At 38.1% G+C, this 26,774-nt stretch overlaps 1 protein-coding gene across 2 annotated transcripts in view; it reads left to right on the forward strand.

Moving 5' to 3' along the window:
• LOC145978427 (protein argonaute-2-like) overlaps positions 1-26,774 on the forward strand; it is a 97,777-nt gene that overhangs the window by 31,866 nt on the left and 39,137 nt on the right. For both annotated transcript variants that reach the window (XM_083111065.1, XM_083111074.1), the window contains exons 7-12: positions 5,292-5,488; positions 8,425-8,567; positions 11,416-11,577; positions 15,463-15,556; positions 23,029-23,161; positions 26,213-26,332. In XM_083111065.1, coding sequence (XP_082967191.1) covers positions 5,292-5,488; positions 8,425-8,567; positions 11,416-11,577; positions 15,463-15,556; positions 23,029-23,161; positions 26,213-26,332 — 849 coding nt within the window. The remainder of the gene's footprint in view (positions 1-5,291; positions 5,489-8,424; positions 8,568-11,415; positions 11,578-15,462; positions 15,557-23,028; positions 23,162-26,212; positions 26,333-26,774) is intronic.

Genomic DNA, 26,774 nt, shown 5'->3' on the forward strand with positions numbered 1-26,774 from the left:
GTTTCTGAATGGGCTTCTTATAAATGTTACATCAGTCATGGAAAAAGTATATACACTATGTTGCCATTTGTCACCAGACACCCCATACCAGTACGTTAATCCGGTCTCAGCACGACATCAGTATCGTGTAGGGCCACTTTTCTTCGCAATGACGTCTGCAACCCTTCGAGCAAGACTTTCCACCAATTTGCGATACGTGTCGACAGGAATTTTGCCCCATTCCTCCTGCAAAGCGGCAAACAGCTCAGTGGTGTTTTTTGGACAGCATGGCCTGGCTCTCAAGCGGCGCTCCAACCCTTTCCAAAGGTGTTCAATGGGGTTGATATCTGGACTGGGCTGGCCAATCAAGTTTTTGCACACCCATGTCCTCGAACCACATGTTGATAATTCCTGCCGTATGACATGGACCATTGTCGTGCTGAAACAGGTATGGGCCAATATCTAATTCTTCCCACAATTTCGGGAGCGCAGAATTGTCCAGAACTTTTTGGTACGCATCGGAATTCATGTTTCCCCGAACTAAAACAAGAGGATCAAGACCATACCAGGAAAAGCAGGACCATATCATAATGCCACCTCCGCCGAATTTCACTGTGGGTACGATACAGTCCTGTAAACAGCGTTCACCAGGCATACGCCACACCCACACACGTCCATCGGACCACCACATCTAGTAGCATGATTCATCACTCCATAGGACGGATTTCCATTGTTCGAGAGTCCAATGGCGGCGTTCTTTGCACCACCGTAACCGACGGGTCGCATTGCGGTCTGTGATATGTGGCTTGTGAACTGCTGCGCGACCATGAAAACCAAGTGCAATGATCCCCCGGCGGGCAGTACGCTCACTTGCAGCACTACTGGAAGCTGATCGAAACTCCTGTGCCACCATCTGTAACGACGCCTTCCGGTTTGACTTGCACCACACGTTTCAAACATCAACGGTCACGATCTGTTAATATTTTCGGTTTACTGGGTATGGGTCGGCATATCATGACCCCCTCTCGCTTCCACTTCACGATAACATCACCGGGGTATCTGAAATTTGTTGGAAATCTCACAGGTCGAATGCCCAAACCTGTGGGCTCCAATGATCATCTCTCTTTCTGCCTCACTCAGTTCACGTCGTCTGTCCATATTGACTGCTGTATCTGGTATGAGTGTATTCTCAACCGACAACACCTTTTATAGGTTGTATGACATGTACAGATGATCCCAAGCACTTTTTGAGGGGTGTCCGGTGACGAATGGCAACATAGTGTATTTTGAAGTTTTTTTTTTAGAAAAAGTAAAGTGAAAATGAGCAAAACCACGTACAAAGTTTTAAGGGTCATTTTCCACGAATTTTCACTTTGCTATGTAATGTTCTGCCACACAAGAACAGGCAGAATTCGAGCATGCATCTCCCATCACATGGGATGTATATCAGCGCTATTTTTTGGGCGAGAAATAACAGAAAATAACTTCTTGAGCACTGCAAATCCATAACGTAATTTTGATCTCTCTTTCTACTATTACAGAATAAATAAGGTGGTTAAAGAGTGAAAGCTTTGGGATGCTAAATACAGTGGAGGGGGAGGTGGCATGGGTTGGTAACTTACTGTTTACACAAGAGGATATTCTCCTCTTGGTCCACATAACAACAGGTGACTCATTGAATAGGTATGATGTCACTAGCTCTTGATTGGCATAGCAACAGCTTTACAACCTACAACTAAGAAAGCAATTTCGTGAGCCTGGATTATACTGCACATTATACACGAGATAAGTTTTTTTGTCACTTTTCCCATCAAAAACCAGGGTGTGCATTATACAGGCACTTCCATTATACACGCGTAAATACGGTATATGCGAATTTTCTTCATAAATGTGAAAATTTGCAAAATCTAGTAAAGTAAATTCTATGAAATATGGACTTTCATAAATGCAGTTTCACAGTTATTTTGCTGTTTTTCTTGCGTAGAAAGCAGAATTGTTTCTGGTAGGAAAACAAAACACAAAAAACAATTTATTAAGATTCCTTAAACTGCTGTTACACTACAGCCAGTGGCGGCTGGAAAGAAATCAATATGGTCATGCTCACTAATTAGCAGAATGCAGTCCTCAGGATGCTTGAATTTCATAATTGTGTTGAGACAGATGCATAAATTATATTATATTCGAACGCCATAACGGACCACTACTTGGACCTCGGGAGAGGAACCGCAGCTGACCCAAATCGCTTGCGCACATGCCCTTTTCAAACCACTGTGGTGACGCATGTGTCAGCGTAGATTCTGTCAATGTCTCGACCAATCAGAGAAAAGTACTGCCTAAGGAGAGTGGCATGACTTCCCTCGTAACGCGAAGTGACGGGATCTTCTGCAGGAGACAACATTTCCATTGCAAAAATACTGCTTCTAACGAGGAGCATGACTGTGCCGTGCACCTGAGAAAAATGAAGAATTCAAAGGAAAAATAAGGCAAAGAAGGATGTCACAGTATGGATTTTATATTTTCATGTTAATAAGCACAAATATGTTTTATTTTGCTGTAAAATAGATCATGTCGAGCATGACTAGCATGACCGTCAGAGCCGCTACTGCACTACAGTATTTGGTACAGACAAGGAATGCAATGGCACCAGTTGGATTTAGATCTAGGTAATTTAATGTAAAAATGCACTTTCTCACTGTAATACAAAAATAATTTCAAATAATGATTTTTTTTTAAATTCCTCTGAATTCACGTGTGCAAATTTTCATATTTGTTCAGTAGTATGCGCAAGTATTGCTTGGCAATTTTTCTATAACTATTTTCATTAATATTTTTCCTTGCATCCTGTGTGTTTTTAAGCAGTTTACTCTTAAGTCTTCTGGTGCAGAGGCTGTAAACTGTTTGTTTGGTTTTTTTGTTCCAAATCTTGAAGCTCTCATTGGCTAAAACAAAAGAGAAAAAAATTATAGTTATGTACAATTTGCTTGGTAATATTTATGCATCTCACTGTGCAATTTGCTTGGTACTATGTATGCATCCCACTCTACAATTTGCTCGGTAATACTTATGCATCCCACTGAACTATTCATAAATATATAGTGTAAATTGTTAGTACCAGTGAATTTCTGTACATGCAATTCAATCGATAATATTTTTAGCTTTGAATTTTTGGAAAATTGTGCTTGAAAAATAGAAATTGTACTTGAGCTTATTTCAGGTCTAGAGTAGCCACCTTGATTGAGGTATTTTTAATTTCTTACTTTCTCAGGCTGTGATAAACAAGAATGTTTAGAGATTAATTAATCTCATCAGAGTTACATGCCACCAATTAAGGCCCTGGAATCAAAAGGTATTTCTTAGGAGATAATAATAATAATGATAATAATCCGTGACTTGACATCCCTGGAAGGGCCTTGACCAACCTCCCAACTGCCAGTCTCTCACAATCCTACCTAGAGGTGTGGAGATCTTCAACCGCTAATGGGGTGACGTGAGGTCAGCAGGTCGAACCCTCACCTGTTACAGGAGATTTCCAAGACTGGATAACGCTACTCACTCATAGCTCCCCAATTTCCTCATGATGGTGGGTTGCCACCAGTCCTATACACTGGCCAAAAACCCAGAGACTGAACCCAGACAGACTGTAACCCATTCCATCCTACCGTCTGAGTAGTCCAATGCACCGTGCCTTGGACCGCACAGCCACGGAGGAGGACATTTCCTAGGAGATAGCTCAGATAAAAAAGTAGACTTGTTGTTTTCTGGCTTGCAGATACACTATATAGCCAAAAGTCACCAGACTCCCAGTGCTTTTCTTTCCAAAGACACCAGCCAGGTAACTAATAAGATGTCGGACCTTCCTCCGCTATTATTACAATATTTACTCTTCGGAGCAGGCAGTCCACTAAGTTTTGGTATATTGTTGGTGGAATGTTTTACCATTCGTCCCGTAGCCGCCTGCATAGTTCATGGGTGGTTTTCAGTCGAGTGGATCTGGCATGCAACCGACGCTCTAGTTCATCCCAGAGATGTTCTATGGGGTTCAAGTCTGTGCTTTGAGCATGCCAGCTACCTGATTGTCTCAAACCGCAATGCAATGGGTCAAGACCAAACCAGGAAAGACAGCCCCAGACCAGGACACTACTTCCACATTCATTTGGGTGTCTGGTGACTTTTGACTATGTAGTGTAAATCATCTCTCTGTGGTGCAGGGAAGAGATGGAATGAGGATGACCAATCACAAACCTCATGCATCACAAGCTTGGTCCTCCCTAGAGTGGAGGGGTCATTCTTCCTCTGATGTTGGCGGTGGCACACACTGTAGAATTGGCAGGGATGTGATATGGTAGGGCTGTGTGATATCAATATCAAAGTTCGTTATCAATTGAATATCGATGTTGATGATAACGATAATATCGATATTGACAGTACTGACAATAACTATCAACGATACCGACACATCTAGTTCTTTCAATTGAAGTTTTAATGGAATTTTGGTTATCTAGGAGAATCAGCTTGTTATGGTAACAAGTATAGTGCTCGCCATGGGTCCGAACTTGGGAGGTGATTGATGAGAAATTGCCTCTGATTAATATGAAAAGCAAATACATGCAACAACCAATAAAAAAATAATGTTCCTACTTAATAGAACTTGCTGGTTATCTGGGTGTGCCCAAGTATAGGGATTGGCAAAGTGTGAATCTACAGAATCGTGAGGTGATGGGGAAACTGAACAGGGGTGAATTTGAATAGCGTACTGTTTTGTACTGTTTGCTGTTGCTAAGTACAGTCAAGCTCAACAGAATACACATACAGACCAATATGTATTTTTATACTGACAAATTTAAGAACGGTGATACAGATATCTCGATGTCGATAATGTTGATATTGGATATAGACGTATTGGATATCGGCATATTGATATCAATATATCGACATCGATATTTTTACGATATCAACTCTTCGATATTTTAAAAATGTCGACTCGATATTGATATATCAAGATATTTCACAGCCTATTCTCTGGTTGGCAAATGAAGATGACAGGGTGTCGGCCTATGGGCCTGCTCTTGGGCTCAGTATCTTGCGATGCTCTGGTCACCTTTCTGGTTTCTTTCGTTCTGTGTTGCCAAATTCTGGGTCTCTATCACTTTCCATCTGAGGAAGCAGAACTCTTCCAGTTCAGGCATTGTCACTTAGTTTCAGGGCCCTTAATAATAATAATAATAATAATAATAATATATTTATATTTTTTTCTCGTTATTTTCTTGCCGCACCTTGTACTCAATGTAACTTCTCACAATTTCCATTTTTAGCTTGATAATGCAGAAGTAACTGTGAGAAGTGAAGAGAGTGGGAGAGATATAACTTTCACCATTACATTAAAAGTTGCTGCAAAAATAGATCCGCATGAATTGCAGCACTTTATGAATCAAAACAGAGGAAGTATGGACCCACCTCGACAGAACATGCAAGCTATAGATATTATATTACGGCATGCATTGAATTACAGGTATGTATATGGAAACGGGCATGTATTTCATTACTTAGATTTCCACTAGTGCCAATACTTGAGTATTGTAGCAATTGAAGGTTTCTTGAATAGTTAGAAACAGTAGAATAGAATGTAAATACCCAACAGCCACTATAAACCTTAATGTACCAAACTTTTCTATTTAAAAATAAATAATTCCCATATTAGATTATCATAATTTAAAATAAATGTCATTAAATTGTGAAATCCACATTTTTTCACAGTAACCAGAAACCAGAAATTTTTAAATTATATCTTAATTTCTTTTAAGATTAAGCTTGAAATGCAAAACTTCTAACCTAAGCAAGTAAAGAAGACAAGGAAGAGGAGCTTGTTGCAAAATGGGGAGGAGAATTTAAACATAATGTGCAATACTGCACCCAGATTGTTTGGTTGCGTAAATTAGCATGTAGTTAAACAACTTTTTCTTCTTATGGCACTACAGTCCACTGATGAACCTTAGACTCATCAGTGATTTGTCTCCATCTATCTCTACCTTTTGCCACAACTTTCCAATTTCTATACTGGAGCTTCCGAACATCCTCATCCACTCCATCCACCCATCTTAATTTAGGCCTTCCTCGCTTCCTCTGTCCACCTGGGCTATCCAACATCACTCTCTTTGCAGGTCACTATCACTCATGCACATCACATGACCTACCCATCTTAATCTTACCGCCTTTATTACACCAATAACTGTTGGTTCTTGATATAAGTCGTAGAGCTCCTTATTAAATTGCTTTCTCCATTTTCCATTCTCACATATTGGTCCCAATATTCTTCGTAATATCTTTCTTTCAATGGTCTCTACCAGCTGTTCATCCTTCCTTGAACTGGTCCAAGTTTCCACAACATAGGTCAAAACAGGTCTTATCAGTGACTGTAAAGTGTTAACTTAGTTGTTCTGGACAATATTGTTCTCTTAAAATGTCTCTGTAGTCCACAATAGGCCCTATTCGCTGCTATAAGTCGTGCCTTTACTTCCTCCTGTGAATCATTTTCATATGTCACAACAGAACTATGTCCACATCATACGCATATGCTAGTATCTGGATTGACTTATAACATATGGTACCCCTAATTTGCACCCGAGCTTCCCTTATAACCTTCTCTAAGGCAATGTTAAACAACAAATAGCAGAGCACATCGCCTTGTCTTAGCCAATTTTCTATTTCAACAGGTTCTGAGAGTTGTTCTCCTACTCTTATCTTACTATTAGAGCCCTCCAGAGTTATCCTCACCATTCTTAGTAATCCTATTGGAATTCCAAGATCTTCCATTGCCAGATATAGTTGGGCCCTGTTTATACTATCGTATGCAGATTTAAAATCAATAAATAGATGGTGCGTTCCTATCCCAAACTCAAGAGTTTTCTCCAGTATTTCCCTTAAGGTGAATATCTGGTTAATTGTAGATTTTTCTGGGCTGAACCCACATTGATATAGTCCAATGCACTTTTCTACATATGGTAGTAGTCTTTTATATATAATTCTTGCAAATACTTTATAGGTAGAGGCACATATTTTTGGTAAATAAAAAAGCAAAATTTCGGTATAAAAACTGAGTCAATTTCGGGTTCAAAAGTGGTAAATAAAATAAAATATCGGTGTTATAGCGGTGAAAAATTGGATCAAAAGTGGTATATAAAGACATTTTGGTTTTAAAATTGTGAATATAATCCTAAATTTTATTTAAAAACTACACTTATTCCACAGAATTAACATTTCACTTCTAATAGCCCATTTATGTAGTTATCCGAGTATTAAGTTTATATCTGTTTAAGGAGTCAATTTTTGTTCCTCCAACATATAACAGCAGAATTAATCAATTTTCCGGGAATTGCATAACTCTCAGGATAATTCAGACCTCAGAAGGTGCCGCATCGGTGAATAAACCCTAAATTTCGTGTTTAAGAGTTAATTTCGCTTTTTGCAGTTCATTTCGCATTATTTCGTGACAAAACATGGTCACAAAATGCATCTCTGACCTTTCAAAAACATGAAAAATTAACACTACAATGTGTTTTTTCAAATTTCGTTTTTTCGTCAAAAACGAAATATGCATGCCCCTATTTATAGGCAACGTTCAACAATGTAATTCCATGATAGTTTGCACACTCCATCATGTCACCTTTCTTGTGCATAGGTACTATGATACACGTCCTCCATTCACTTGGCATCTGTCCCTTTTTCCAGATTATGTTTATTTTTTCATGCAAGCCTCTTAATGACATTCTCGCCTCCATGCTTAAGCAGCTCTGTATATTCCAGGTGCTTTACTATTTTTCAATATCTTGACTGCCTCTCATACTTCATCTAATGTTGGACTTTCTATGCCCTGTTCTCCTTCTTCATTTAATCCTTCTTCCAGCATACCTGCTACATCTGCACTACCATTCAATACATCATTAAAATGCCTTCTCCACCTTTCTAAAATTTCATTACTGTCACTAATTATATCGCCTGTTTCAAATTGTACAGACTGTTGTCCTTGGCTTTTATTATTTACCAGCTTATACATCTGTCTTACATTCCTCATGCTCATGCAGGCTTTCCAACTGCTTCATCTCCTGTTAAACAACACATAGAAAAATATCAGAAAAGTGCTTGCGAAAATGACTGTATTACGGAACACCCACTACAGCATGATATTAAGTTCAAACACAGGATATAAAATACTGCAAGCCAAATATATTGATCACCCTGTCCACAACCATAAGTCAAATTCAACTGTCTGTTTCACCACATCTGTTACTAACTTTGAGTACTAAATTCAGTAAGATGAAATGTGTTATATTTTTAACATGTCTTCTTACAAAGGTAAAGTACATTTTTGTACTCGGGTAATCTTAATAAAATATATTGTATCAATCGCAGCTGAGTTTGTAGTGTTGTATTTCTGTTTTGATATTGTAGGTATGTTCCATCTGCCCGATCCTTCTATTTTCAACCTGGCAACAATCCAAGAGGAAGATTTGAGTTGGGGAATGGCTTAGAAGGATGGTATGGTTTTTATCAGAGCTTTATTCTTGGATGGAAACCATTTGTTAACATTGATGGTGAGTACTATATTCTTTTTCATTCTAGGCATTGGGTAAATTTATCAAAACTGTACAGTATCAAACATGTATTGGCATTAAAATTTCTGTAAATAGTGTATAGTTTAGTGCCAAATTCTGCCATTTTGTTACAATTTTTATACTCTGATTTTGTAAACTTCCAAATATGCAGTCTCTCTTTCAAGGGAAAATTTGTCATGTGATTACTAGGGCCCTGGACTTTTATGTTATAACATATTTTCAATTTGGCATCGAATCAAAATACTGGGGTGAGATCTTTACGTATCTGATGAAAAATCAGCCGAAATAGACAAACTTCATAAGACATATTTTGACATATCTTACCAATTTCGCATTTTTACAACATATTTCTTCAATTTTCTCGTAATAAGACATAGTTCTATATTTCTGTGTAATTTCGTAATTGTCTTGCATATAATCGGTTATTTTATAATTTATTCTTCGTATCTTGAGCACAACGCAAAGTTCATATTATCGATGGCAGGATAAGGAAATTACGAACGAAGAAATTAAAAGCAAATGCCGTCTTTTCTTACCAACTAGTACAAAATAATAATACCCTATTTTTTCACAGTGAGCTGCCAATTATGCTATAGTTTCCACAAAGGGGTACCTCTGACATAATAGTAAACGAAAGTTAACAATATTGCAGTGAACCTCACGGTATTTTCAATATTTTCCCACTATATTCTTCGGTTAAAGGGATTCTGACTTTATTTAATACCCTACCCTCAACCCCCACCCTAGTCGATCTTCCCTGGAAGATACTGACATCCTGTGTAATGAGAAATTCGAAAGTATTGTTGTGCATATTTTTGGCTTTACTGGGAATATTTCTGCCTTTTTCTGACATATTTTTAATTTTTCATGACATGTTTTCCCATTTATATGACAGAATTACATACATATTTTACAGTATGGGCACTAGTGATGACCTATGTTGTTATGGTGGAGAATGAGTCATTCAGATTCTTCATGAAATGTTTGTAATTTCTGTATAAGATTGGTAGAATATAAATTATTCGTATCAGAAAATTTTATATCGGCACTTTCTCTTTCGGAAAAATTTCAAGTAAGCCCAATTCTAATTCTCGCATTATCTGGTAATATATCCTATTGACATATTTTAAGGTGCAGCCAGCAACAAATGTAACAATAATATGTATACAAATCATTCATTGCAATTGTCTTTCTCGTCTTATACATTCTGTATGTTGTTAGGAAGATCCATCAACTTTTTTCCTTTGTCTTCTTTATCAATTAAAACAACATACTCCATATATACAGCTTTGGAAGAAATGTACATGATTATCTGAATATGAGAGTAGGTAAGGGAGGTGGACATTTGACTGTCTTTGAAAAGGGTCTCTCATTACACCCCCGGAATGAAACATGCTCAGCTACTGATATTGTGTATGTATTTTTCCATCTTCTGAAGATGGTATTATAGGCATCAAGAAAAGCAATTAAATAATCTAATGTGAAATAAGTGACAATCTGTTACAAATATATACAGTATAGGCATATGTATACATTAGAAAATCTCTATTATACACGAGTATACACGAGTAACCTAAATCACTATTTAGTCTTGTATACATTTGAAAGTTCTCTTTCTTTTTTTTTTTCATTATTTAACATGACTTTGCAATTCTTTGGACAAACAGGGATGATGAATATAAATGAAAACTAGATGAAATGGTTAGAAACAAATTTAACGTAACATCCAGTGCAGCAATATTCAGAATCAAATGATTTGAGTTGATTTGATTGGATTTGTTTTGATTTATTTTACTTCGTTTCCCTGTCACTCTTGGTTAAACAGGAATGGTGATAATATGAGATGAACAAAGGGACATGCAACACACACAAATGGTCAACACAGTCCCCACAGAGGATTATACTGGCTGTGACTCCAGATGCAAGAGCCTCACTGGTTGGCAAACTGCAGTCCAGGGTGTACTACATGAAAGGGAGGTTGTCATTTTGGGTGTCTTCAAAAAGGGTCAGTTGTTACGCCCCCAGAATAAAAAAAAAATGTTCAGCTACTGGTATGGTCTTGCTCACCCTGGTTTTAACATATGTTTTGTTATAATATATGTTCTGTATGTATTGCAGTTAGTAATATATTAATAGTTAGTAACAATACAGGGTGTTTCAAAAATGATTTGAACGATAAGAACATGTTGAGCAATTCAACACAATCACCGATCAAATGAGCTGTGAAATACTTTTTTTTTTGGAACGGTCCCAGTAGTTCTAAATTATTCTGCCAGGTGTCAGGATGACCAGTTGTAAAATGGCTGCTGTAACTGGCGAAACATTCTTGAACTTGCTGACTACGTGGCTTATGCCACAGCCGACACATGACAGTGCAGACTTTATCTATCAGCTCTATGGAACCCAATGCCACTTCCACCCTAATGTAAGGGAGTTCCTAACAAGAGATCGTCACATCGCATCGATGGATTGGGCATGCAGCTAACAATTATCGTATTATTGTGTGCAGAGTAACAAAGGGTGCTCACATTGAGCATTTGTGAGTTAACTTTGCAAGAACCATTGGCAATTAAATTTGGACAGTTGCATTACATATGTGTGAAATTGCATCTTATTTTGGCCATTTATGAATAAAATATAACAAGTTGAAATCGTTCAAATCATTTTTAAATACAGTGTATTATATATTGCAGTTAGTAATCTCAATGGGAAGAACTCTTGCTCCATTTGAGTTAGATTTCGATGATTGATCTCCCATTGCACATACCTGCTACATTTTCATATGCTTGGTCTTCCATTATTGACACTTTTCCTCTTGGATTTCTAGTGGCTCACAAAGCCTTCCCAAAGAACCAGAGGGTAACTGACCTTTTGTATGAATTTTATCAGCGTACTCTGAGACGTAATGATCAACCACAACGTCCAGATGATGTGTTTTCCAGAGAACTTGATAGATCAATTCTGGAGGATTTTCGGAAATTTATTGTCAGTAAGTATATTTAAAACAAAACTTAATGTATAAGAGTTGCATCTTTTGACGAACTGCAAGTCAAATTACAAGGAATGATTCAAGTTAGGCAAGGTTTGATGTTTGATTCCTGCAGATTTTGTTTTTCTAAAAACTACATTTTATTACTTTATAGAAGAAACTACCTTTTCGGGCCTCCTCGATGGCACAGTGGTAGTGTTGGTGCCTTGTAATCAAGGGGTCCCGAGTTTGATATGTGGTGGAGGTACATGGTGGTTTGGATCCCACTTTAAACTGTAGGTCCAGTCCCAATTAGCCTTGCTGTGCATAAAGTGGACTTAAAACATTATATCAATCAATCAATCAATCAAACTACCTTTTAGTTAACTTCATGAAATCCCATCTATATCACCACAAGAACTTAATTTGTGTGGGAGACAAGCTCATCCAGGACGAAAATAACACAACCACACTTTTGGCAAATGCCATGTCTGAATCAGCTGACGGTAGAAAAAGTTGCAGTTACTGTAACGGTATGTTTCAAGCGAACCTGAAACTACCGCTAGGGTAACTTGGATGGCTGGGCTTAGAGCTGAAAAGGAATACATCTGTTATTCTGGTAAGAGTCTTAATACTAAGTAGAAGGACCTGTGAGGTATAGACATAATTATGCACATAAGTAATGGTTAACAGTAATAAGGTTTATTATAAAGAATAGTTGTTGTTGATATATGAAGAGTATCTCAACCTAAGTGTTCAGATAAGGGAGCTGCTTGGAAAGAAAAGTAGATTAGCAATACTTAGTCAGTTGTAAGAGTAGGTCCTTGTCCATCGTGTAAGTGCCTGAAGACAGCCTGGACTTGGCTGGGTGGAAAGTCATCTTGGATGGAGACTGGACAGCGTCTCAGCTGCACTTCGGCTCTGCTGGTCAACTTCCATACCTCTAGTTTTGTGACTAGGGTTTATATACTTCGGGTGTGGCCGAAATAACCATAGGCAGGGTTATTTCTGAGGCCTCGTGTTGTTCTCAGGAAGTGTAGAAGGTCAGGGATGCGTGGACAGAGGACTGATCGTATCTGGTATCCTTGCTATCGGGTCATTCACATGTGGTGTCCTCACGTGGAGTAGCTGATCGCAATCGGTTCCTAGAAACCAACGCAGTAACCACAGTTTTCCTGTTGTTGCTGACCTTACTTCACTGAAGGGTAGAGAGTGCATGTGGATTGAAAACAGGCAAAGATAAGATCCACAGTACCTTGAATGCTTCCTGTTGTGATCTGCACCCAAATCAAAGTTTGTGGAAAGTTGTGAACGAGTGGAAACTTGCACGTTACGTTACATAAATAGTACCCATTAGCTGCCATGTACTTTAAAAAGTGTTTTGAGATTTTTACCGCTAACATTTTCTAGGATACGACGGCATGTGTTTCAAAATGTGTCTGCAAGTGAAATAGATGGCAGTGCATGAAATGACCCATTCATTTACATTGATTTACAAAACATAACCACTTTTGCAATCATTCTGTCCAGTGCAGAAAATGTGTGCATAAAAATTTTAGTTTCTTGTTAGTTTTAAACAACATAACCAGGATTGATTGCTTAATTTTAGATGTCAAATGAAGGGGGGAGGACAATCGTCTTTTACCTGTATGCTAATTGTTTCAGACATATTGGGAAATGGGTACTTCACTTCCATCCTCGCCCTTAACTTACCCACGTGCGAGCATGAGCAAGAAAATTGGACATGATAAACTTGAGGAACAAATGCTGGCAGTTTCACGCTCGACATTTCACTCACAATATGTAGTCAAGATCACGAACCGTCTCACTTTTATGAAAGCTAAGTGTGAATTTCTCTGGGACCAAACTGTGTTTCAAACTTCCAAATGTACAGAGTAGGTAAAGAGAAGGAAGAGGTTTCTTGCAATGTGTTAGAAGTTTCTAAGAAACAATGTGCAGTCTGTACATTACACATGCATGTTACTTTATCTCAACCTGATACTGCAAGCAAAGCTGTGGGGAAAGTGATAAAACTCCAATGCCATTGATGTGTGCAGAAGTAAAAGAACTGCCTGGCAGAGGAAAAGAGACAAAGGTAGAATTCCAGGTTTTGCCCATTTGCTTTTGTGCCTGTCTTGAGAACTATCTCCTACTATTTGAAAAGTTTGGGATTTTCTTTATCTGCCCAACCATAAAGTAATTAACCTGGAATGTTCTAGCGACCAACAATTCATGCTATCAGTTTCTACTACTCTGACCCAAAATGGACTGAAACTTGCAGCTCCTCGTGCAAAACATTCTGGTTTGTTTCACTTTGGGAAACAGTCTTGGGGAAAGCAGTTGAGCATCTTGGTTAGAGGTTTCAATCCACACCACATGGAAGGTGAATTCTGGTTCAGAATTTTGGTTTGAGCAAACTGTAATTCGTGAAACTACTGCAGAGAATCTGTTCTATCTTTCTTTATGTAAAAAGGCACAGAGTGATGCATGCAGGGGGAAAGCAATGCAGGGTGTACAAAGGACAGGAGACACACTGCTTCATGTAAAACACTTGCTGGTATCAGGGTTGCCACATTAATTTTTTATAATTTTTTATATACTTTTCAAGATAGAAAGTTGAAAATACTGCTAATGCACTGATTATTGTTTCTGAAATCTGGTGATGTTCAAAACTCTACAACAGGCTACAAGCACTACATTGCAGTGAAAACCATTGTCTAAAAGCATGTTGAATCTATAATTGTTGTATATGTTTATGCATAAATTAATCCTTAATGAATAGAAATTAGTAGCTTAATTGTTTTTAACAATAAGAGACCTCATTTTCCTTTACAGCTGTTTATGAGGGCATAAAAAAAGAAAACAACAACAACTTGGTAACTAATTTTCAAATTAAGATGCTCTTATCTGTATCTGTTTTATGCATGTATGTATACATGATAGACGTGTGTATTTACAATGGGGGCAGGGAAGAACAGCAGCTTAAAAAGTAGAAAATTACTGCTAATGCCCTGATTTTTGTTTCTGATATTGGGTATTGTCCTAATGACATTATATCCACTTCACAGGTGTCTTTATCATTTGATAGAAATTATCCCTGGATATTGAATGTCGGATGAATAATGAATTCTACATTTATAACATTTGTTCGATCCTGTTGTGTTTGTTGATTCAGTTTTCAACAATGAACAGTGTTGATTTCAGTCGTGCCATACACATTTTTCTGTTTGTCTAATTATATTTATTTTCCATAGTTGTGGTTCACTTTTGAGGGGAAATTAAGATAAGCAAATAAAATTAAAAATTCAAGTGTTCCACCAAATTAAATAGTTGACGGTCAATCTATGCCAAATGGTCCAAAAAAGCAATAATTGGTTGCCTGCCAGTTTTCAAACTTTTTTTTTTTTTTTGTTGTTGTTGTAACCCTTATGCAAGGGTAGTGGAAAAAAGGTATTTCTATTGCTTTCCTTTTGGAAAGATGATTTTTCTTATGCAAAGAAAGATTTATAAGAGAGAAAGAATGCTAACACAAGAAGAAGTGAATGAAGATTTCACGCTTGACAGCTTGAAGCTTCCCACTATACAGAATATTTTCTTTCCCCATTTTGGTTCACTTGGTCATGATCACAGCACATAGCCTGGCATCCTGACATGAGACATTGCATATGCCACTTCCCAGTTGCCACTTGCATGTCACTGAGATAAGCTGTTTTTCTCAATACAATGCATTGTGTTGCCTTGATTTGCCACCCACCCACATTGTGTTAGTGCTCCTTGTTACTTTCTGTGAAATCTCCCTCAGGTTATATCTGTATTAACACTGCATCAGCAAACTTGAGATTTTGTGAACGCCAACACACTCATTGTAGTATTTAATATTTAACTAAACTGTTGCTTCATTTACAGGACTGAAAATAGAGAGATACATGCGTGCTGGTGATCCAACATCAAAAAGAACATACACAGTTCGGGGAGTTATGAGGTCCTCTTCAAGAGAAATGTAAGTGTGATTGGAATTATACTATGTCCCATCTATCTCTGGAGCAAGGTCGCAAATATGGACAGAGAAGTAGAGGAAATTGAGTGGACCGAACAAAGCAGTACACCCTGCTGGGAAGTCTGTTAACTTCAGTCACCTCACCCCCCGCAATCCTGCAAACTTATTCCTCATGTGTTCATTGGTAGAGCCGTCTCGCACCACTACTTGCGCAGAGACTTGTTTTCGTTTGCCTACTCCAGAGATAGTTGGGACAGAGTGTATGTGCTAGGAGTACGGCTGAACCTTCATCATTGTTAGCTGAAATTAATATTATTTTTAATGGAAAATATTGTTTCAAGTTTCATCAATCATGCTATTTCATGCTTTCTGAGTCTTATGCTATGTAAAATGAAAACTCACTTGAGAATTATGCTAAGTGTACAATTATCATTAATTCTGCACTACAGTGTGTGCTAATGGTGGTGGATTTCAGAATGAAATCTCAACTATTTTAATATTATGACAGTAAAAAACTTCTTACGTCACATGCCGGCGGAACTTCAACTGCGTCCCTGTCACAGTCTCTTGACCAGCCCTGATGATGATTCCGAGATGGAATTGAAAGGTTGGAAGAACTCCTAAAGTGTTTTTTTATTGTTTTTAACAAATAATTTAATATTATGATTGTTTTGTGGAACTCATCTAATATAGCTATATGAAATAGTTTTTTGACACACAAGAGGAAATCTTGTGTAACTTTCTGAAAGGTATTCTTAATCCAGCAACGTATTTCTGATCACAGTTTCCACAGCTTAAATAGAACTGACTGAGTTGAAAAAAATCGTCATGTGCCAAATATTTTCAAACATTCATAATCGTGCCAGGAACCAAGCTATTCTTAACTATCTGCTTAACTACCAATTTATGATTAAATCATGAAGGGCAGTTTTCCAGTGGCAGCTGGTTAATTATGGACTAGGTGAATAATATTTGAAAGACCTATTTCTAAATTTAAACAAGGTAAAGTTCCATCCACATTTAGACTCCTTACCAGTTTTTCCTAAGAATGTGCTACCGACAGAATAGGTCTGTTGTACCACCCTACAGAGGGATACTTACGGATCCTTCTTGTGGGTACTCACCGGGAATTCCTTGAATTCTGGGATTTGTGCGTGAATTATTGTCTCCGGGAAATATGCGTGAATTCTACGTGAATTTTTCTCCGTAGACGTGAAAAATTGCAACTGTCATTAATGCAAATCCCATTGACTTTATACATATTTATAAATGCCAGGAGGCAAGTTTTTCACAGTTTAGCTTTTAATTTTATGGAGTAAGTAAAAGTAAAGAAAGCTGCGTGGGAAATAAAAGTTATTTTCTCTCAATCATTTACTTTGTTAGTGCACTTTGCAGAACAATCTATCTGACAGACGTAAAATTATTGCAAGATAATATGTATCAAAGTTGATTAGGTAAATGTGAGTTTGAAATTCTGATACAAGTAACAATTTTTCGTAGATTAATATCCCATAACATTTGTGATTTGTGTGTGTAGTTGTACTTAGTCTGAGTATGTGAAATGGTATAAATAATATGTGTGTGCATGTGTGTATAATGCATATGAATGGCTTATTGCAGAAAGGGACCTGAGTCACATTTTTGAGGTATTGGAGTTATTTTTTTCATCTCCACTGTGTCTAGCATCATACTGCAGGGGGTTGCATTGAGGGTTGCAAAATTAACTATTCATTATGTTGAATATTTGAGCCAACAACGGCACATTTCTTTCTTACACTATTAATATTATACGATTTTTCATTGTTTTTCTCAGAATTGTGCAAAAGTGACTCAGGTCCCTTTCTGCAATAAGCCATTCATATGTGTATATATTGTTTAGTTGAATTGAAATAAAATTTTCGATAAATTGGAATCGCACAGGCCCTTTATATGAATATGAGGGGCAGTCAAATGAAAACCGAACACCCACCATAAAACACATTCCTCGCAAAAGTTGGCAACACTGTTTTTACGTATTGATACTGCCATCTGTAGGGTAGTGAAAATGCACAGGTCCACACAGTTGCTTCGTCATTGCTCAGGAGGTGAGCGTAGTGAAAAGTGAGGGATATGGAGAAAAGGTATCAAGGACATTGTTAGCATGATGGCTGACTACTGTTGGCCATTGTACAGAGAAACGCCAGAAGAAAATCACAAGAAAGTTAGGAAAGCTTACAGAAGAAAGCGTGCTAAACAGAACTGAAAAATATGTATTGTGTAATGATATTCTTGTGTGTATATTACGAGGCTTGTCCGGAAAGTAAAGATACAAACACATTTGCACGTTAGGGGAAAAATGTGTACCAAAGTTGGCAACACTGGCAGTAACAGTGATCCATATGACGAGGATTGGGAGTGAGTCGTCAGTGCTGCGCTGAGTCTTTTGCGAGGAACACGTGTTGGAAATGGCAGCGGCGATACCGAATCCCGCCAAGTGCGAAGTTCGCGCCGTGATCAGATTTTTGCAGGCACAAGGAAAGCATCCATCGGAGATCCACCGAGAAATTGTGACTGTGTACGGGAACGTAATGAATTGTCAAAATGTGGCGAAATGTTGCCGTGCCTTCGCAGAAGGTCGACGTGATGTTCATGATGAAGAGAGAAGTTGGAGGCCGTCCGTGATCACTGACGACCTTCGCAATCGTATTGAAGCAGAGGTGCATGCGAATAGGCAGGTGACAATTCGAGAATTGTGTGTGATGTTTCCTGACAGTTCGAAAACCACTATTCATGAAGTTGTGAGTGGGTTAGGGTACAGAAAGTTGTGTGCACGCTGGGTCCCAAAACATTTGACTGACGAACACAAAACCAAAGGACGGGGATATGCACTGGACTTCCTTACTCGCTACGCAGAAGAGGGAGATGCATTCCTGAACTCTATTGTGACAGGTGATGAAACATGGGTGTTCCACCATACGCCTGAATCCAAGCAACAGTCACTGCAGTGGTGATATACTCATTCTGCAACAGCCAAAAAATTCAAAAATTCAATTTCAACCCGCAAGCTGATGGCAACCGTTTTCTGGGATTGCCACGGCATCCTGCTGGTGGAATTCATGCCGCCTGAACGATTAATGCTGAAACCTACTGCCAGACGTTGAAACATCTTCGGTGTGCAATCCAAAACAAACGGAGAGGCATGTTGTCAAGTGGAATCCGCTTTATTCATGACAACGCCCGCCCCCATGCAGCGAATGTCACCAAGGATCTGCTTGCACAGTTTCAATGAAAGGTCCTTCACCATCTGCCATATAGCCCCGACCTTGCACCCAGCGACTACCACCTGTGGTTCCAGATGCAGGCGGCGGATTTCTATGATTCAGGGATACAAAAACTTGTTCCGCGTCTGAACAGATGTTTGGACAATGGTGGCACTTATGTGGAGAAATAGCCTCTGTATCAGTGTATCAAGTGTAACTTTATTTGCGAGCAATACATTTATTTTATATCTTATTTTTGATTTGTATCTTTACTATCTGGACAAGCCTCGTATATACTGCTATATGTCGTTTTCTATATTATATTGGTCCTTTGTGTCTGTCTATATTCATTTTAAAATAAACACGTTGATGCATGTAAGAAAACCTTGCATGATGGAGAAAAACGAATTTCATATTCGTGATCAGCATGGCACAAATAATAAAGTTCACCTATTAAACAAAAAACAACATCAAATTGAATTTAATTTGCGACCCTGTGTAATCATTGAATGCTTCTTTCCTTAGGGTTTGAACACAATCTAACAATGTAAAAAGTAAAGGTACCCCTGCGCATGTGCACACATGTCATGAAGTGATGTGAAGGTAGAGCTCCACATATTCTTGACAGTATCATGTCCGGCTGCCTTTACCCCCAGATATGCCCTCAGAGCCACGCAGAAACAGGGAAATGACTGGAAAATTTTCTGGTCCTCAGCTTTTTTGGCTGAGATCAAAATGTAGAAAAACAAATGTCTGTTCTTACCAGTTTAATCTAAGAATGTGAGTTTTTTTTATTCCTTCTACAAATTTTACAAAACACACATGATCACTATTCACTATTTAGCCACACCTTTATGGAATCCTTGCTAGTTGATTGAAGATGGGTGAAACTTGTTTGTGAAAACATTTCCTTTTTGGTCATGGTGGTGTTGGCTATGGGAAACAAAAGTAAGGGCAGAATGGAGTCCCACATTTGAAAGGTGAATAAAAAAGAAACCGTAAAAGGTACAAAAGAACACCGTTATTTCTGAATAGTACGAGAAGCTTTCATTTCCTTAGGTTTTAAAAATTATGTCTTGCAAATGGCGGCCGCCATGGGCTATACATATCTGAAGTCGTTCCTTGAAGTTCTGCATAACTCTCTCCAGCATATCTCGAGGAATAGCAGCGATTTCTTCTGTTATTGCCTCCTTAAGTTCTTGAAGAGTTTGAGGCCGATGTTTGTAGACCTGAGCTTTGAGGAAGCCAACAATAAGAAATTGCAAGGGCTCAGATCAGCCACTTAATTTCGCACCGTAGCAAAATCTGATGTCCAGAAAACATTCCTTGCAAAATGGCACGGGAGCAACAACTAGTGTTGGATGTAACCCCATCCTGCTGAAACCAGAAGTGCTCTAGATCATGTTCTTGAAATTCTGCCAATTGGGTCTGGAAAAAATTCTGCAACATGCCACAATAGCGGTCAGAAGTCACAGTTACGGTGATGTCACCATCTTCAAAAAAATGGACCCCACTATGGCCAAACTGGACACCACGCACCACACTGTCACTTTTGGGCTGTGAAGTGGTCTTTGGTGGAGCTCTCGGGGGGTTTTGTGGAGCCCAGTAACGAAGAATTGAGCTTGTTGTTTCAGAGAGAGGGAAATGGCCTTTGTCGCTGCTCCACACAATAGCGTCGGGAGTCACAACTGCAAGGATTCCCGACACAAGGTTCTCTGCCTTTCCCAGTACTGCTGACTTAATTCCTGTGCAAGCATCATTTTGTACGGGTGGAAATGCAGGTCTGCAAAATTCGTCTCGCAGAACAATCGGAAATTCCGAGTGCAGCAGTATGTTTTCGAGCCGAACGCCTTGGAGACTGCTGTATAGATGCTCTGACGGCAGCAATGTTTTCAGGCGTTCTAATGCTCCTTGGACAGCCAGCTGGTTTTCTCTGTAATGCAGAACCAGTTGCCCTTAAATTTGCGATCCATTTCAGTATAGTTTTACGAGCTGGAAGGGCTGCGTTTCGATTTAGAAGGAAGCATGTAGGAAATGCTCTTTGTGTTGCGGTCATGGATTTGGCATTTTTGAAATACGCTTTGATTACGTATCCACGTTGTTCACCTGACCAAGGCATGGTGTCTACTGGCAAACCTTATCGCCTGCCCGAGCGTATGAGACCTGCCCCCCTCTACCTACCCCTCGGCATGGTCAGTGATCTTGTGAAATGTGGGACTCCATTCTGCCACACTTTGTACTTATGAAGAGTTTGCCAACCTCGATTACCTGATCTTCCAAAGAATATTAAACATTTCATCTTCAGTTGTATTTCACAACGTGTTTTTAGTATTGATTATTGTAAGCAGAGAGTTTAGCTGCAACACGAAGAAAATAAAACACGTTTTACACTCAAAATCATCTTGACTGTCATATTTTTATTTTTATCTTGCCACACTAACAATAACAAAATATAACGCTACAATGGGTGTCGTGACTTGTAATCAGGAGGTCCAGTGTTCGCATCACTTTTTAAAACAACTGAAATGCAAAGACAATGAAATAATTAATGTGTTACAAGTTGGTAAGAAAAAGCGACCATGAGGGGAATCGAACCTAGGATTTCAGCTTACAAAGCTGACCTTTTAACAGACATGGCCACAAACCACGTTGAGAAAACCAAGCTATTCAGGTAATTTCTACGTAAGATTGCAACTTTTCCTGTCCAGTTCGAAACTTTTGATGTCGCTTTTCGATAATTACATTTATTTGAAAGCAATACACTTCATCAGATAGTGTTTGTATGCTGTGCACATTGCTGACAGAATACAAGTCAAGCTTGTGCATGAAATTAATGAAGACTTTTGGAAGTCTTGCTTTTGTGGAAGGTTAGTGTTTCCCAACACTAAATAATCATGATCTAGCTTCTGTCAACATAGCAGATTCTGCTATGTGACGACGAATCTTATTAACCAACGGCACATATATTATATTATTTTTAAACTATTTATTTCAAAAAGAAGAGTCATTATTCTGGAATCTACGGAGACATTCATTCAGCCAGTCTGGATTTTACGAGAGTGACCATTCTATTGTTGTGCTCCATTACGAAACCAACGTGCACTTGTAAAAAAGGAAAGCCCGAGTATTTTTATGTTTAAAAAATTCAATTTACTGTTAAAGTTAAATGACAGGAAAACTATTGACTTATTGTTAATAGCCTGGATGACTGATAGTTTTATATATATGTATATATATTGGGATACCTTCTCTCATGTGCCTCCCTGGCTGTGACATAAACTATTCTTGCTTTCGGATTTCTATTATTTTTCCCATCGCATATTCAGTGCCGACTTTGGGATTTTGTTTGCCAAAGTGGGTGGGGAAGGAGTTTATATATTCAACCTTCTCCCAGGCTAGGATAACTCTTTTTCTGAAAGAGAAAATAAGTTTTTTTTGTTTTTTTCATTATTTTCAGGAATTACAACAGCACTATTTCTGCCTTGCTTATTCTAATTGCATTTTTTTTCTTTTCGTTATTTAGTGTTACTATTCTTCCATTTTTGGCTACTCGCAACGATGAAGAGAGACTCAAAAAGAACACCCATGCTCAAGCCAAATTCGAAAACCCGGGGCCCTCACATTCTAACGCATTAAGATAACTACTACTTCACAAACGTCAAAAATGTGTTTTTTGAATCTATTTTTCACAAATTTTTTGCATTTACATTACTTTCATTGCAGACGTGAACAGTCCAGTTAATTAATATTTACACTGCAAACTTTCCATTAGCCCTTTTTTTTAGTCTGAGAGACACAAAATTCCCTGCATGTGGTTAAAATGTTTGATAGTAAGCAACACTTCTGCTTTCCGTACACTTACTTTGGCTGTACTGCCAGACACGGTCGCCTACGAAGCTGAATTTCAGCTCAAGCGAGTGTGAAACTTTTTTTGAACAGAAGTATACATGTATAATCTTCTTGTTATTACCATTTTGTTCTCTGCAATGTTTGAAATGTTAGTTAGTTTGTTAATAAATAATTCAACAGTTGTCAAATGTCAGGGTTAAGAAGTATTATGTCCCAGCAGAAACCTTTTCTTTCTACAGTCAAGATGTAAGACAACCAAACCCATTGCTTCTATTTTTAACTAACAAATTGCTAAATGTTTCTAAGTCTCCAGAGTCCCAAATTCAAATTGTCGTATCTCAGATTTCTGTACCAAAAGAGAGGTCTAATTTTCATATTTCCTTGCAGGTTTGAGTATGAGGGCCGTAGGATTACTGTCCAACAATACTTTGACAATATAAGAGGGGAGAGACTGAGATACCCAGAGCTTCCATGCTTGCAAGTGGGCAATGTGGAGAAGACAAATTATTTACCTGTTGAGGTAGATTTTTTTACTGAGCTGGTATTTCTATAAATAACCTGTAATTTAGTACAAAATGTGCTATTTTGGTATTTTTTGAATGTAAAGTATCACTCGTATACCCTTGTTTTGTAATGTAAGTGTTAAATATTCAATTTATTTCATCAAATCAAACCTTTTGCAGTCTGAGGACATACATTCATTAACAAGGACTATAAACAATTCAAAGGCTCCATGTAAAAATTGCAATTTTATATGGGATGAGCAGAATACAGATTCCTGGTAATAGTAAATATTATAGGGACACTTCATCTGTATCAGTAAAAATTCCATATCAGTCCATTCCTAATATTATATATGTATATAATTTTACAAAATATTTCATCATAGCTTCTATTCACTAATGCTAGAAGCATGCATATTTTGTTTTTGACGGGAACACAAAATGTGAATAATGTGTTGTAATGCTCATTTTTCATGTTTCCTACCATGTTTTGTCACAAAATGTTGTGAAATAAACTCCAAAATGTGAAATTAACTCTTAAAGATGAATTAGATTTTACTAAGGCCACCCTTTCTAAATTTTGACTTATTCTAGAGGTCATGGAACATTGCTTAATTCTACTGTAAATATTTGAAAAGCAGAAATGGACTTCTTACACAGGAATAAATTTAATACTCTTGATAACCACACAATATGCTATTCGAAGAGAAATATCTATTTTGTGTTATAGATATAATTTCTAAATCTTTTTTTTTTTTTTTTTACACTGAAATGCCATTTCATATACTGCTTTTGATCCTGAAATATGCCCCATTTTTTTGTACCGAAATATGGATCTTTTATTCACCATAAATACAGGGTATACACAAATGAATGGTGCAGTTATAAGTGTCAATAAAAAAAATATTTTTCAACTTATGTGTTTGCAGCAAACACTGTTAGAGGTGGAAACTGTCCCAGGTTTTGATATATGAGTTAAAATTACATTCCTTCAATATTAAGCTCCCTTTTTGTCACACGACACACATCAATGCGATAATCAAACTCGTTTCAGACAGGGTATAAAGGACGTTAAAAACTGTACTTACGTATGCGAGTATGTTATTCTTATTTTCCTTTCTTTAGAACTACGTTTCGGAGACTAACTATCCCCTTCTTCAGGTTTATATGAAAAACTAGGTACTTAACATAGTACCATGTCGAAATGTAATAAAAGGATTGTGGGCAAGGGTTGGTGTGGATACATTTAAGATATTATATCTCTGCCCCCGACATATTTTAAAAAGCTTGTCGTTCACTAAAAACTTGCACAATTAACCTATTCTCATGTTAAAAAACTAAAAAACCTGTGTGTATCACTATATATAACTTGCAGGTACGGCCTTTCATTACCAGTTGAGCAGGAAAGGCCTTACCAGTTGGCATTTTAAGTCAATGTGCAGATGGCTCACTTTGTCCACAGGAAGCTGCCCTTGAAAGAGATCAAAATGAGATGCATGCTTTGTCTCATAGTGGCATTTTATTTGTATTTTTTTGCTACTGAGACGGACTCGTGGCAAATTAAACACGCTGGCTTAGCATTGATGGGCACAAAAAAGTACGAACTGGTCCACTTTTCATTAAAAAACCGACACGAATCACTAGACTTATGCTTTTTACTCGTAGACGAAATACTAATAAATGGTGCACCTCACTGACAAGACAGTTCACCACTGAATGTTTCATAAACTAACAAAGAAACTCTGGCAATCTAAAACGAAACAGTGTATGGCTGACACGACACAGATGCTTACACACGCTGGACAACACATCCAAACGAACTATGCCGATGCCATCTATCTACATTAGCTACTACGTAGTACCGCTTGGGGCTGATAGATGACAGCATCTTATAGTACACAATATCGCAGTATAACTTCATGGCCCGCGAGAGTCATTGAAATTGCGCATGTGGCCCGCACTGTCTGACAGGTTGAAGACCCCTGGTGTAACATGTGTAACATGTCCACTGTAATGTCATGCACTGCATGCATTATCCCATCATGAAGTTGCTGGATGGAAGTTGGCATTGGTTGTGCATAAACCCTGTCTTGAATAAACCATACTGTCATTGTAGGCATGCCCAATTCCCTCCTTGCTCTTGCCACTGACTTGCAGGGACTTTGCTGAAATGTCTCGCACACTCTCTCCACATTTTCAGCAGACATACGAGGTCTACCAGAACGTTGCCCTTTACACAAGCATCTGCTCTTCACAAACTGTCGATACCATCTGTTTATGTTGTTTTTGTGTGGCAGGTTCTTATTGAACCACACACAAAACTCATGCTGCACAGTAATCATAGATTTCGACACCTCAAACTGGAGAACACAGTGCACCTTCTCGACATGGGACGCCATCTTGCAAACTAGGTGCACAAACACATAAGTTAACAGGCCCGCAGTGAGCGTGAGAAGTTCTAAAAACTGGGACAGTTTCCGCCTCTTAACAGTGTTTGTTGCAATCATGTAAGTTTAAAAACAATTTTTTTATTGACATTTATAACTGCACCATTCATTTGTGTATAACCTGTATGTGCCCCTAACTATAGCCTAATGATTATCATCATTGCATTTGGAGTAAATTGCAGTATCATGGACAGTTGAGTAGCTATGAACCTGGACTGGACATAATTGTGCCAGGGTAAGTTGCAAGGGACTGATCTTTCATGATGCTTTAATATCTCGCTTTGGTATGTTGTTTGACAAAATTTGAATGAACTATGTGCCAAATGTCTAGTGAGTTCAGTAATAATAGACCATTCAGGGTGTGATTTTGTGTTCCCTTCATACTAAAGTAACAAATCAGAACTGGAATTACACTTTGAAGTTTATCTTGCAGTTATAAGAGCTACCTTGTTATCATCACTGACATACTTCACAACTTCTGAATTACATTCAGAAACAACAGGCAGACATTCTTAACCTCATATTCAGTTGCATTGCATCAACAAATTCTTTGAGTGTACAGCTTCAGTTGTATGATATTGCTGTTCTTCTGATCCATTTTTGCTTAATTTTTCTTTCTAGTTGTGTACCATTGTGGCTGGGCAGGTAGTCAACAAGAAACTTGACGAAAACCAAACCACGAACATGATCAGAGAGGCTGCAAAAAAACCTGATATCAGAAAACAGAAGATAATGAATGCTGTAAGTATGCATAATAGTTTTTAGTATTTTTAGCGTCATTGTAAAGTCCATTGTGAAAGTCTGCAAATTGTGGATCTGTTTGTTGTTTCCTTTTTAATTGGGGCTGGTCCTAAAGTTAAATGTGGGATCGAACACACTGTACAAAGTACCTCCATTTCATATCAAACCCAGGACCCATTATGGTAACAGCATATCCGGTGCATATAATTTTCCAAGAACATCTGTCCTATAAAGTAGGGACTGAACAGATGAATTGACAATCTTTCTGTATTGGCAGATATAATCTTCGAACAAGTGTTCTTGGGTTACCAGCCAGGTTAAATCGGTGTTAGCTTCCAATGTTTCGATTACATACATTGATTGCTCTCATCATCAGGGAATATAAAAAATTGAGACCAATGAGGGTTTTATTAATATACAGTGAATCCCCGATTTTACGTTT

This window comes from Lepisma saccharinum, chromosome 1 (assembly GCF_977018435.1).
Source record: "Lepisma saccharinum chromosome 1, izLepSacc3.1, whole genome shotgun sequence".
Lineage (NCBI taxonomy): Eukaryota > Metazoa > Arthropoda > Insecta > Zygentoma > Lepismatidae > Lepisma > Lepisma saccharinum.